We start from the raw sequence: 14,668 nt of genomic DNA on the forward strand, positions 1-14,668 counted from the left end.
ATGAGAGGATTGTTTGAGCCCAGGAGTTTGACACTGCAGTGGGCCATGATTGTGCCACTGCACTCCAGCCTGTGTGACAAAGCGAGACACCATCTCTTTAAAAATAAAAAAGAAAATGATATTAGGCTCAGGAACTTTCTCTGGACTCATGTCAGAGAAACGAATCCAAGCACTTTGGGAGACTGAGGCAGGCAGATCACTGGAGGTTAGGAGTCCAGCCTGGCCAACATGATGAAACCCCGTCTCTTCTAAAAATACAAAAATTAGCCAGGTGTGGTGCTGGGTACCTGTAATCCCAGCTACTCAGGAGGCTGAGGCAGGAGAATCGCTTGAACCCAGGAGGTGGAGGTTGCAGTGAGCCGAGATTGCACCACTGTACTCCAGCCTAGGTGATGAGTGAAACCCTGTCTCAGGAAGAAAAAAATAAAAAATAATAATAATAAAAAAAAGAGCAAACAGAAAAAGAACCACTTTATCATCTCCTGGACTTTCTCACACAAATGCTAGGGAAAATGGCCAATGTGGTGAAGGCGATCTGCAGCAGGTGATGTCTGCAGCTCCCCTCTCAGTTCAGCATCCCTCCCCACAACACACTGCACTGGGAGCCTCAAACATGCAGAGGTCTAAATCACAGAGTCCACTCTAAAGCTGCACTCTCTATAAGGTACTTTTTTTTGAGGGGGAGGTGGGAGGTGGGGATGGAGACTTGCTCTGTTGCCAGGCTGGAGTGCAGTGGCACAGATCTCGGCTCACTGCAACCTCCGCTTCCCGGGTTCAAGTGATTCTCCTGCCTCAGCCTCCCAAGTAGCTGGGACTACAGGCACGCACCACCACACCCAGCTAATTTTTGTATTTTTACTAGAGACAGGGTTTCACCATGTTGGCCAGGATGGTCTCAATCTCTTGACCTCGTGATCCACCCATCTCGGCCTCCCAAAATGTTGGGATTACTGGTGTGAGCCACCGTGCCCGGCCTCTACAAGGTACTTAAGTGTCACAGAGATTACATTGTCAGCGAAAAGATCTTGACTCTAAAGGCGGAAGTTGATTCTTCATCCTGCGGATAGGGGCAGTTTGGGTGTCAGGATTTAAGGAGGGTGGAAGTTTAGTCTTCATCCTATGGATAGGAGGAGTTCGGGTGTCAGGATTCAAGGAGGGGTGCCAAAGACAAACTCCCATTCCTTCACAATTTTGCTGGGATCACCTCCACTTTCTTGGTTTGGAGGTGAGGTGGGGTGGGGAGAGACAGAATTCTGGGAAAGCAGACTCTGATTTTGGCCATGGGTAGAATTCCTCCAAATAGGAACCAGTACTCACGATGGTATGCTAGGCAGGAAATGGTTCCATAAAATGGACATTACTTACCACTCAGCATTGTGAGGATCAAATGAGATAATATTTTAGACGACTTAACATACTATGAGGCACATATGGCCTGATAAGTGTTTATTATTATTTCACTGATATGTACTAACAATGATGAAAATAAGCTTCCAAAGAAATTTGCTCAGAGACCATTAGAAACAGTTGCACTTGTGCTGAAATCCATAAGAACTGCTCATGACACAAAAGAGTGCAATCTTTTCCCTTTTTGAAGATCCACCACTTTTTTAATTTTTTATTTTTTTTTGAAGATGGAGTCTTGCTGTGTCACCCAGGCTGGAGTGCAGTGGTGCCATCTCAGCTCACTGAAACCTCCCAGGTTCAGGTTATTCTCCTGCCTCAGTCTCCCAAGTAACTGGGATTACAGGTGTGCACCACTACACCCAGCTGATTTTTGTATTTTTAGTAGAGACGCGGTTTCACCATGTTGGCCAGGCTGGTCTTGACCTCCTGACCTCAGGTGATCTGCCCGCCTCAGCCTCGCAAAGTGTTGGGATTACAGGCATGAGCCATTGCACCTAGCAGATCACTTTAGAAGTTACTGTGGTAACATGTAATTTCAAATCTTTCCAATGCCCAGCAACTATAATCTCCCCTCTCGCCTACCCAAGATGGAGTCTTGCTGTCACCCAGGTTGGAGTGTAGTGGTGAGATCTCAGCTCACTGCAACCTCCGCCTCCTGGGTTCAAGCAATTCTCCTGCCTCAGCCTCCCGTGTAGCTGGGATTACAGGTGCCTGCCACTGCACCTGGCTTATTTTTGTATTTTTAGTAGAGACGGGTTTCATCATGTTGGCCAGGCTGGTCTCAAACTCCTAACCTTGTGATCCACGTGCCTCGGCCTCCCAAAGTGCTGGGATTACAGGCATGAGCCACCACGGCCAGCCACAACTATAATCTTATTATATTTTGTCAGTTAAAGCATCCCCTCAGTGTGTGTATTAGTTGAGTTTAACAATATCATTTATTAAATATGGCCTTCCTGGCCAGGTGCGGGGGCTCACACTGTAATCCCAGCACTTTGGGAGGCTGAGGCGGGTGGATCATGAGGTCAGGAGATCAAGACCATCCTCGCTAACACAGTGAAACCCCGTCTTTACTAAAAATACAAAAAATTAGCCAGGCATGGTGGCGGGCGCCTGTAATCCCATACTCTGGAGGCTGAGGCAGGAGAATGGTGTCAACCCAGGAGGCAGAGCTTGCAGTGAGCCGAGATCGCGCCATTGCACTCTAGCCTGGGTGACAGAGTGAGACTCCCTCTCAAAAAAAAAAAAAAAAAAAAAATGGCTTTCCTGTCTTATGATATGACATCTTACCAGAGGTGTGCATCTCCTTTATCTGTTTTCCTCTCACTCTCACAGTTTATAAGGGCTTAGGATTCCTACTTTTTGATTTTTGTCAAAAGTCTGTCAGAGTAAGAGAGTCCTGAAATAAAAGAATAAGGGAACCTGGGTAGAAGGGAAAATCTCCTCCATGGCCAGTAGCCACGTTTTAATGTTAAATAAGAAAGCAATTTAAGCCAGGCATGGTGGCTCACACCTGTAATCCTAGCACTCTGGGAGGCTGAGGTGGGTAGATCACTTGAGATCAGAAGTTCAAGACCAGCCTGGCCAACACGGTGAAACCCCGTCTGTACTAAAAATACAAAATTTAGCCGGCCGTGGTGGCGGGCGCCTGTAATCCCAGCTGCTTGGAAGGCTGAGGCAGAAGAATCGCTTGAACCTGGGAGACGGAGGTGGCAGTGAGCCAAGATCACACCACCGCATTCCAGCCTGGGCAACAGAGAGAGACTACATCTCAACAAAAAGCAATTTAAAAAACTTAATCAGAAACAGCATCAGTCTAGGCCCTAAATTACGTATCCTACTGAAGAGATAAGTGTTCAAGAGACTCAAGCTCATGCAATTAGGTATGCTGAGGTAACACGGTAAAAGAAGCAGAAGAAACCAGTTTACAAAAAAAACCAAAGCACAGCTTCAAATAAGACACAGTCCTGCCCTGGAAACTCTTCTGGCACAGCCACCTCGTTCAATATGGCAGGCACTGTCACAAAACAAAAGACATCATCAGAGGAGACACACGTCTGTTTCAGGGCAGTACCACATATATAAAACGTTTTGGGGAAGATCCATGCTATGAACCAAGCACATGGCAGGTATCCAGAATTCTCAGTTCCATATAGATTTATCAGACCATTATCCATGGGCTTCCTGACACCGAGCTTCCAGTCATCAGGAATGGGCATACCACATTTGGTTCCTGTACATAAGACAATTTGAGGTGGAGTGGGGAATGGGAACACCCTCCTTACTCAGAATTTTATTTTCCAGTGTGTACACAAGAATAAAAATCTTCTTAGTGCTGTAGCAATCTCAGAATTCTAAAGCTTTGCTGCTAAAAGCAAATAATATAAAAATTGTTTTTCTCAATGGATAGATATCTCCTTGCTTTCATTATATAACATTTTCTTCAATTTCTGGCATTTGCTCCTTGCTTATTTTCATTATTTTTTCTCTTTTTTTCCTGCAAACGCTATGGCAACTTAAGCATTTGCTACTTCTTGGTTGCAGCATCCAGAAGCAGCTGACAAAATGAATGAGTGAAAAACCAATTTTTCCCTGTGCTTAGTTTACTTAAGCTTCTTTGTTTTGTTTGATGGTCTTGATGGTATGATTTTGGATTGCTTAATATATAATAATTTGTGCTAGAAAAAACTAACATATACATGTATGGTTTTCATTAAAAAATTAATTGAAGAGAAAGAGAAAACAACATTTTAATGCCCCAGGAATTGAAACTAACCTTTTCTGTTTCGACTGGACCCCTACATCCCTCTTTTGACTTGCTGGTATCATTTGCCATGTATTGGTCAATACATGTCTGCTGGATGAGCAATAAAATTCTGGGGGCAAGCCAGTTTTGAGAAGTTTATAATCTGACTGGGGGAGACATATCTTGAAATTTTGGAAAGATATTTTACTTCTAATTATCTTAAAAGCAAACAAAAGAAACATTAATTGACCATGATTCTGCACATTTCTCATCTCAGTATCACTATGGTAAAATAAGCTAATCATGAACACTGCCATTTCACTACAAACTTAAATGCTCTCCTTTTATTAACGTTGAGTATGAACATGAAACATGATCACCTGTTTAAAAGAAAAACACCACTTTGTTCTTTGACAATTTCAAAATAAGGAACTTTGGCTTTTTATTCCTTTTAAGAGTTTCTGTAGCTGACTGTTCTTTTCTTGCTATACAATTCTCCTTGGATCTGTATTACCTCAGCTCCTCAGATACAGCAAGGGTAGAGAGTCCTCATTTAAAAAACATTTCCTCATTGTACACATTAAAAGCTAACATTTAAGAAAAACCCTCTTAATCCTCCAACCCCTATTCCTATTGTGAGTGATCTGGTTTAATACAAGTTAAGTCTATAAATAAATTTGTTCTTTCTCCTCAAAAAAACAGTTAAGAAACTTTACAAGAATTACAGGTTTAAAAAATTTACAGAGAGAAATGAAAGTATTGTCACTTAACCCCTATTAACATACAGTGTTCAAGCCTTCCAGTATCAGCGCCTTTTGCACAGCATCGCCGCTAGCTGTTTCACTAGCATGCTGACTAGGAGGCTTCTCAGTCACTCTTTTCTTCTCCTTGATAGTGTCTGTACTCTGGCTTCAGCTCCCATGTGTTTTTGTGGATCCCTTTTACATTCTGAACACCAATTTCTTTTAAGATTTCCTTCAGGTACACCTAAAACAAAAACAAAACCCCTAACAAATGAGATTATAAAGGCAGGGAACAAAACCTAAAATAAGGTGATATGCCGAAACACATATGCAAGTCATAAAAAGTATGATCCTAAAAGCTCAGCAAAATTTCTCTATAAGGAGGTTCAATAAACTGCCTTTTGATTCTACATGTGCGATGATAACTGCACTAAATGCACTAAATAACTGCACTAAATATATGATCATGTGCATTAAAGGGGTTGAAAGTCCTAAATGCCAACAACTTAAAAGCTAAAATAAACAACAACGACAACAAAAAACCCCACAAAAAACACTAGATGAAATATACGAAAAAATTACTGGTCCTCACTCAACGTGACACAGTACACCAAGTGTAATCTGCCCTTGAGTTCAATGGACTCAGTTCACAGATTGAAATGAACTCAGTTCACAGTTTCAGGAGCAGTAACATATATAAAAAATGAGTAACATTTTTAAGAATATTCTATCAAGCAAGCATATGACAGGTATTCAGAATTCTCAGTTCTCAGATGAGTTCTCAAATTTGTTATTAGGCCACCCACTTATTTTTTCCTATGTAAGAAGGAGAACCGTTATTTGTATTTACTACTATTTGTACTTTATCCAAGCTTGCCAACACAGATAAGGGAATAAGAAGTGATAATAAGGCTGGGCTTGGTGGCTCATGCCTGTAATCCCAACACTTTGGGAGGCCGAGGTGGGTGGATCACCTAAGGTCAGGAGTTTGGGACCAGCCTGGCCACCATGGTGAAATCTCGTCTCTACTAAAAATACAAAAATTAGCCAGGCATGGTGGTGGGGACCTGTAATCCCAGCTACTAGAGAGGCTGAGGCAGGAGAGTCACTTGAACCCAGAAATTGCAGTGAGCCGAGATTGTGCCATTGCACTCCAGCCTGGGCAATAAGAACGAAACTCTGTCTAAAAAAAAAAGTGGTAAGACATCCCCCAAAACTATCAGGGATGCAGCTTTGTGTTTGGCTTCTCCAAAGAAAAGAGTCTGTAGTATGGTGTTTTAGGTCCCTAAAAATTCAATAAACATTTACTAAGCGATTACTATGGTCATGGAAATGATGGCTATTTAAGTGTAATATGAAACTCCACCTTTGCTTGCTAATGCTGAAGGCCAAAAAGCATTACACAATAAGCTGATCAATATAAATTACAAAATTTCCTTCTCAGAGAAGAAAGATAATAATAATAATTATTATTTTGAGACGGAGTTTTGCTCTTATTGCCCAGGCTGGAGTGCAGTGGCATGATCTCGGCTCAATGCAACCTTTGCCTCCCGTGTTCAAGCGATTCTCCTGCCTCAGCCACCTGAGTAGCTGAGATTACAGGTGCATGCCACCACACCCAGCTAATTTTTTGTATTTTTAGTAGAGATGGGGTTTCACCATGTTGGCCAGGCTGGTCTCGAACTCCTGTCCTCAGGTGATCCAACCACTTCGCCCTCCCAAAGTGCTGGGATTACAGGCCTGAGCTACCGCGCCCAGCCAAGATAATTATTTAAAAGTGACTCTTTTGTTGCTGTTGCAGAACAAAACAATCCAACAATAATTTGTGTGCGTGTGCTTCAAAGAACCAGTTACGGTATGATGATGACTCATCCCATTGATGGAAGATGTAGTTTTTCTTACTGACTGAAATGAGGCATTAATAAGAAAAATGGCTGAGAAGTTCTTGTCCGTATATTTAAGGTAGCACTCTTCTCTAGCATGGTGCTAGACTACCTGCATCAGAACCTTGTGGGGAGCTTGTTAAATATGACCGAGCTTGGGCCTACTGAGTCAAAGGCTCTTGGGTTAGGCCCAGGAATCTGCATTTTAACAAGTGCCTAGGTGACTCATGTAACTATATACTAAAGTTCCACCACATCTAGCTTAAGGTTCTTCCAGTTCTGATACTCTAAGATCTTTGAGTCTTTAATGTGTTGCTTTGTTCTCTGAGTCTCATCATTGCTGGAGATTACGTGTTACCAACATAATCTAATGCCACTTTACACTGACTGATACAATGCTCTAGAGTTCATAAAGTCCTTTCAGTTAGGGGTAGGTTGTCACCTAGAAACATAATAGGTGATTAGTGCTGGAACTACACAGAGGTTCCTTCAGGATGGCTTATAGCTCTCTCTTGGACAGCCTTTCCATTCCAGCAGCTAAGCCCCAGCAGGTGGCAGCAATGAACCAAATGAGCCCTGGGTTCCCCCGAGGCTGGCTTGCTTGCCTCCCACACCTTCTACAGTTGGCTTCACTAGCAGACCTGTGTGAATGAGTAAGCATAAAGGCTTGAGATATCCAGGTAATATAAAATGCAAGTTTGCCACCTGCTATTTCAAATTACATTTAAAAAAACAGGATGCTGTTCATACACTACTTTCTAATTGAACAGGATTTATAAATGGAAAATGATTGGTTAGGCACAAATGATTCTCTGTTTAGGTGCCAAGAATGACATCTTTGTAAAATTCCAAAGAATGGTTTATTATGAGACTGGCTAAGACGATGTTGCACAAACAACCATACAATTGTGGATGTACTGCAATGGGTCAAAAATGAAAAGAACAATTGCCAGGAGCATTTTAGCAGCTCCATAGAAAAGAGGCTCTCCTGACTTCAAGACTAGTGTGCCCATTTATAATCTAGGCCCAGAAAATGAAAAGCCTAAAAAGGGTTAAACAAAAAATATTAAGAAAGTCTTAAGTGTACAGATTAAGTTGCTTTCATGTCCACCCTCATTTTGGCAATCTAGCAGAATATATGGAATTCTTTTTATATACGAAGCTGTCATTCTTTTTTCTTTTTAACAATAAGAGTGGAATAAGATGATCATGGTCTGTTGTCAATTTCTCAAGCAACAAAATGCAACCAGGGTCACAATGTACTGTGATCAGGGGGTAGCAGACACAAACTTCCTGATTTTTAGGATGTTCTAAACTGCAACCTAAGACCATTTTACTCTAATCAAATAAATTAGCTTGGCAGGGAAGTAGGTACAAAACATTAGCAGAGAAAGTAGTCGTGACAATAGGGAAAAATAAGGTCTCTAAAGGGAAAATCTCTAAAGGGAAGACATGGACAGAGAAGAGAGAGAGCACATGTCCTTCCTCTGTCTAAAATATTCCAATGACTTCCCACTCTGGGGCTACACATTAAATTCCAAACGCCTTTGAGGCATCCACTCAGGTCTGCCTTCTCCCTTTAGCCTCATCTTCCAACACTCCCTGTTACACATACTTCCCATTTCTGTATCTGCATGCTTCCGGGTTTTTTCCATGTTGTTTCCCTTCCTTGTTATGTTTGTCTCCTTTCCTCAAATCTGAACCCCTCACTCTTTAAGACTAGGCCCAAACGTTACTTTCTCAGAGAAACTTTCTCTAACAGCCTTACCTTAGATTTACATTTCACACTGCACAATCTTCGATGGTAGCTCTTATTATATCATAATCATTTATACGCCATGCTTTCCTCTTAAATCACATGCTCCCCTTTTTGGTGGGAGGGTAGGGGATGGGGACGGAGTTTCACTCTTGTTGCCCAGGCTGGAGTGCAATGGTACGATCTTGGCTCACCGCAACCTCCGCCTACTGGGTTTAAGCAATTCTCCTGCCTCAGCCTCCCGAGTAGCTGGGATTACAGACATGTGCCACCACACCTGGCTAATTTTGAGTTTTTAGTAGAGATGGGGTTTCTCCATGTTGGCCAGGCTGGTCTTGAACTCCTGACCTCGTGATCCACTCTCCTCGGCCTCCCAAAGTGCTAGGATTACAGGCATGAGCCACCACGTCTGGCCACATGCTCCTGTTACAGTGCCTGCGTGCACATCACAGAGACTCAGCGTACTTATGCAAAGTGAATAGGGTGTGCTTAAGACTGACAAAGCAGCTAAGAGGATCGCTGGGTGGTGGTGGGGGATATCACTAAGAATGTCTACAAAAATAGACTATTCAAATTCTAGTTCATTTTTAGAACTCAAGCCGTGATCTAGTTTGAGAAACAAAAGTTTACTGACTAAACTGTACTATGTGAATTTGAATGTAATTTATTACTAAAATCTGCATTTTAGTGCTAAAATATTGTTGGTGACAAAGCCAACTGAAGAAGAGGTTTTAAAGGTTCTACCAGGATTGAAAATTACTTGGTAATCTTATTTCTCTTTTTAACATTCATATATTCACTCAAATATTTATTCCAGCATCTACAATGTGCCAAATAGAATGGTAGACACTCAGCCTCCTTCTCAGAGTTCACAGCTTAAGTTTAGCATAGAGGATGCGGGTAAAGAAAAAGGCACATTAGGCCGGGCGTGGTGGCTCACGCCTGTAATCCCAGCACCTTGGGAGGCTGAGGCGGGTGGATGACCTGAGGTCAGGAGTTCAAGACCAGCTGGCCAACATGGAGAAACCTTGTCTCTACTAAAAATACAAAAATTAGCTGGGTGTGGTAGCAGGCACCTGTAGTCCCAGCTATTCAGGAGGCTGAGGCAGGAGAATCATTTAAACCCGGGAGATGGGCCGGGCGCGGTGGCTCAAGCCTGTAATCCCTGCACTTTGGGAGGCCGAGACGGGTGGATCACAAGGTCAGGAGATCGAGACCATCCTGGCTAACGCGGTGAAACCCCATCTCTACTAAAAAAATACAAAAAAAAAAAAAAAAAAACTAGCCGGGTGAGGTGGCGGGCGCCTGTAGTCCCGGCTACTTACGGGAGGCTGAGGCAGGAGAATGGCGTAAACCCCGGAGGCGGAGTTTGCAGTGAGCTGAGATCTGGCCACTGCACTCCAGCCTGGGCGACAGAGCGAGACTCCGTCTCAAAAAAAATAAATAAATACAATAAACCCGGGAGGTGGAGGTTGCAGTGAGCTGAGATCGCACCACTATACTCCAGCATGGGCAACACAGCACGGTTCCATCTCAAAAGAAAAAAAAAAAAAGAAAAAGAAAAGAAAAAGGCATATTGGCAGGTAATGAGAAAATACAATAGAGGCATGTGTACAGGGTATTGTGAGACCACTGAGAAGGAGCACCTAACACAGCCCGCACAGAGATGTTACATTCTTTGAGGATATATATTTGATTATCTGACTTGAACAGCAATTGTGTGTAGAGATCTACAGAAAGGAGTTCTCTTCCTCCTACTTATTCTAAACATTGAGTGACTTTCCAATTAAATCTTCTGTCTAACCACCTGTATTTGAAACAAAGTATTCTAGAAGTGAGCAGATCGCCTTTATGTCACATAGGATTGGGGATATGTCTCATTATAGACTATGCACTGAGCTGCAGCACAAGATCTGAAAAAACTGGCTCTGGTCCAGCAATTCTCCTTCAAAAGGATGTGTGGGAGAGAATTTACAGCAAGTCTGAATGCAGAGAAATAAGGGATAGAACATCACAGCTTTCTTGGAAGGAAATGGCAAGGCACATACTTGACCAAAGAGGTCAAGTGATTAGGATATTTGTTTGCATTTGTGGGTCAAGTTAAAACTGCAGTGGGCAAAAAGCCAGAAGTCCATGGATCCACTTCCTAATTGGCCCCCAAGACTGAGACAAACCTATGCAGAGTCATAAGGCACAGTAGCCTATTATTTTAGTCTTTTGCTCCTTCCTTCCCTCCCTCCACCCCCTACAATTTCTCATATCTTCTTTTCCTCTCCTGCTCTGTCAAACAAATGGAGGACTTAATCTGCATTTCATCTTATCAGGCATTTCAGTGATAAGCATAATAATAAATCAATTATATCTAAATTTGTAGATGTTCATTAAAAACATACACCTTTGACAGGGAGATGATTACCAACTATTAATGCTTTAAGTAAGTTAACAATATGACCCTGTTAGGGTTCTAGTCACAAAAGCTTCCCAAAACAGTGAGACTGAATATGCAACAGGCAAACTTAAACTGATGATGGCACTGATTAATGCAGTCGACAAGGGGAAATGCACTATATGCTTTTTATAAAGTGATCCAACCCCAAGAAGGGCATTATCGATTCTGTGATAATTTCAAAGTATCATTTCAGGCCGGGCGCGGTGGCTCAAGCCTGTAATCCCAGCACTTTGGGAGGCCGAGACGGGCGGATCACGAGGTCAGGAGATCGAGACCATCCTGGCTAACACGGTGAAACCCTGTCTCTACTAAAAAATACAAAAAACTACCCGGGCGAGGTGGCGGGCGCCTGTAGTCCCAGCTACTCGGGAGGCTGAGGCAGGAGAATGGCATAAACCCGGGAGGTGGAGCTTGCAGTGAGCTGAGATCCGGCCACTGCACTCCAGCCTGGGCGACACAGCGAGACTCCGTCTCAAAACAAACAAACAAACAAAGTATCATTTCATCTTTACATGATTTTTTTTTTGTGAACGACTACAACTCCTTTAAGAGATATCAACAGAACGAAAACTTACTGATGAAGATGTTAGTGACTTCAAAATTCTTCTGTTAAAATATAAACTACACATTAGGAAGAAACTGTGATCAAATGTGATATGGTTTGGATGTGTGTCCTCACCAAAATCTCATATTGAAATGTAATCCCCAGTGTTGGAGGTGAGGCCTGGTGAGAGGTGATTGGAACAGGGGTTGGAACTCTCATGAATTAGCACCATCCCTCTGGATACTGTCCTCACGATAGTGAGTGAGTTCTCCTGCCATCTAGTTTTTTAAAAGTGTGTAGCATGTCCTGCCTTGCACTCTCACTCCTGCTTTTGCCATGTTACGTACTTCCACCACAACTGAGTTTCCTGTGGCCTCTCCAGAAGCTGAGCAGATGCCAGTATCACACTTCCCGTACAGCCTGCAGAACCATGAGCCAATTAAATATCTTTTCTTTATAAATTATCCAGTCTTGGGTATTTTGTTACAGCAATGCAAGAATGGCCTAATACAGAAAATGCAACAGACATTTCATTCACTGACAGGGAAGGTGATGCTAGGAGACTTCTCTGAAACACAGACCATTTCTGCATTTTTCTTCTCCTTTTCTCCTGGTTTCACTTTCTCTTCCCCACTAGATCCTGCCTCCTATCTTCCACTCAGGGTCCCACTGTCTCCATTCCTCCCTGTAAAAACTCTAAGCAGCACACAGATGGGTGACGAAATGGTCATGATGCAAACCCTGCTCTACTTCCCCCCAGCTGTACTTTACTGCTTAATCCAAATCTTGAAAAAGCAATTACTGCATTAATATTTGTATGCTGGTAAATTATCTCACGTTCGTAACATCTCCTCTGTCTGGCACTGACGAAATGTTTCACGTTTGAATATTGCAGGTAAACAAAATTTACTTTCTTTAGGCCAAAACTTTTAATTTTGTTTAAAGACATGCTTCTAAATTGTATTAGGCTGGGCGTGGTGGCTCATGCCTGTAATCCCAGCACTTTGGGAGGCCAAGGTGGGTGGATCACCTGAGGTCAGGAGTTTGAGACCAGCCTGGCCAACATGGCAAAGTCCCGCCTCTATTAAAAAAAATACAAAAAAATTTGCCAGGTGTGGTGGCGGGCACCTGTAATTCAAGCTACTTGGGAAGATGAGGCAGAAGAATCGCTTGAACTTGGGAGGCAGAGGTTGCAGTGGGCCAAGATCATGGCATTGCACCCCAGGATGGGCGATAAGAGCGAGACTCCGTCTCAAAAAAAAAAAAAAAAATGTCTAGCAGTTCCTCAGAAGGCTAAACAAAGCTACCATGTGACCGAGCAATTCCACTCCCAAGAGATATGAAAACATATATTCACATGAAAATTTGTACACAAATGTTCATAGCACCCTTATTCACAACAGCCCCAAAGTAGAAACAACCCAAACGTCCAACCCAAATGTACCACCAATGAATAAACAAAATACGGTATATACACACTATAATACATATTTGCAAACAAAAAGAAATGAAGTACAGTCAGCCTTCCATATTCTTGGGTTACACATCCATGGATTCAACCAATGGCAGATCAAAAATATTCTGATTCTTTCTTAATGTATCTGTACCGAACATATACAGACATTTTTGGGTCACTATTCCCTAAGCAATATCGTATAACAATTATTTACATAGCATTCACATTGCATTATATATTACAAGTAATCTAAAGATTTAAAGTACACTGGAGGATGCATGCAGGTTATGTATAAAAAAAGATGCTGGAGAGGATGTGGAGAAATAGGAACACTTTTACACTGTTGGTGGGACTGTAAACTAGTTCAACGATTGTGGAAGACAGTGTGGCGATTCCTCAAGGATCCAGAACTAGAAATACCATTTGACCAAGCCATCCCATTACTGGGTATATACCCAAAGGATTATAAATCATGCTGCTATAAAGACACATGCACACATATGTTTACTGCGGCACTATTCACAATAGCAAAGACTTGGAACCAACCCAAATGTCCATCAGTGACAGACTGGATTAAAAAATGTGGCACATATACACCATGGAATACTATGCAGCCATAAAAAAGGATGAGTTCATGTCCTTTGCAGGGACATGGATGAAGCTGGAAACCATCATTCTGAGCAAACTATCACAAGGACAGAAAACCGAACACTGCATGTTCTCACTCATAGGTGGAAACTGAACAATGAGAACACTTGGACACAGGGTGGGGAACATCACACACTGGGGCCTGTCATGGGGTCGGGGGAGAGGGGAGGGATAGCATTGGGAGAAATACCTAATGTAAATGATGAATTAATGGGTGCAGCACACCAACATGGCACATGTGTACATATGTAACAAACCTGCACATTGCGTACATGTACCCTAGAACTTAAAGTATAATAATAATAATAAAAAGAAAAAACACCATTTTATATCCAGAACTTGATCATCCTTGGATTTTAGTATTTGCAGAAGGTCTCAGAGCTAATCTCTCATGAATACTGAGGACAGCTGTACTGGTATGTGCCACAACATGGATAAAACATAAAAATATTATGTCTAAGTTAAAGAAGCCAGGTGTAAGAGATCACATATCCATACACATTAATGTACAGAGAAAAATCTATAGACACAGAAAGTAACATTAGTGGTTTCCTGTGGGGGAGAGAAAGGAAATGGAGAAAGGAAATGGAGAAAAGACAGGAGTGACTAGTAATGGGTATGAAGTTTCTTTTTAGGGTGATGGAACTGTTCTAAAACTGATTATGGTGTTGGTTGCACAACTTCATTAATATACTAAAGTCCACTGAACTATACTTTTTTTTTTTTTTTTTGAGACAGGGTCTCCCTCTCCCAGTCATTCAGGCTAGGGTACACTGGCATGATCTGGGCTCACTGCAACCTCTGCCTCCCAAGTAGCCAGGGACTACAGGCACGCGCCACCACGCCTGGCTAATTTTTTGTTTTTTTTTTGTGGAGACGGGATTTTGCCATGTTGTCCAGGGCTGGTCTCGAACTCCTGGACTCAAGTGATCTGCCTGCTTTAGCTTCCCAAAGTGCTGGGGATTATAGGTATGAGCCAACGCATTTGGCTTGAACTTACACACTTTTAAGAAAGTATAAATTGGCCAGGCGCGGT

At 42.4% G+C, this 14,668-nt stretch overlaps 1 protein-coding gene across 1 annotated transcript in view; it reads right to left on the reverse strand.

Annotated features, from left to right (window-relative positions):
* Positions 1-4,014: 4,014 nt before the first annotated feature.
* GTF2F2 (general transcription factor IIF subunit 2) overlaps positions 4,015-14,668 on the reverse strand; it is a 172,897-nt gene continuing 162,243 nt past the window's right edge. The window contains exon 8 of the mRNA XM_033176976.1: positions 4,015-5,140. Coding sequence (XP_033032867.1) covers positions 5,021-5,140 — 120 coding nt within the window. The 3' untranslated portion in view covers positions 4,015-5,020. The remainder of the gene's footprint in view (positions 5,141-14,668) is intronic.

This window comes from Trachypithecus francoisi, unplaced genomic scaffold (assembly GCF_009764315.1).
Source record: "Trachypithecus francoisi isolate TF-2019V2 unplaced genomic scaffold, Tfra_2.0 Lachesis_group18, whole genome shotgun sequence".
NCBI classification, from domain to species: domain Eukaryota; kingdom Metazoa; phylum Chordata; class Mammalia; order Primates; family Cercopithecidae; genus Trachypithecus; species Trachypithecus francoisi.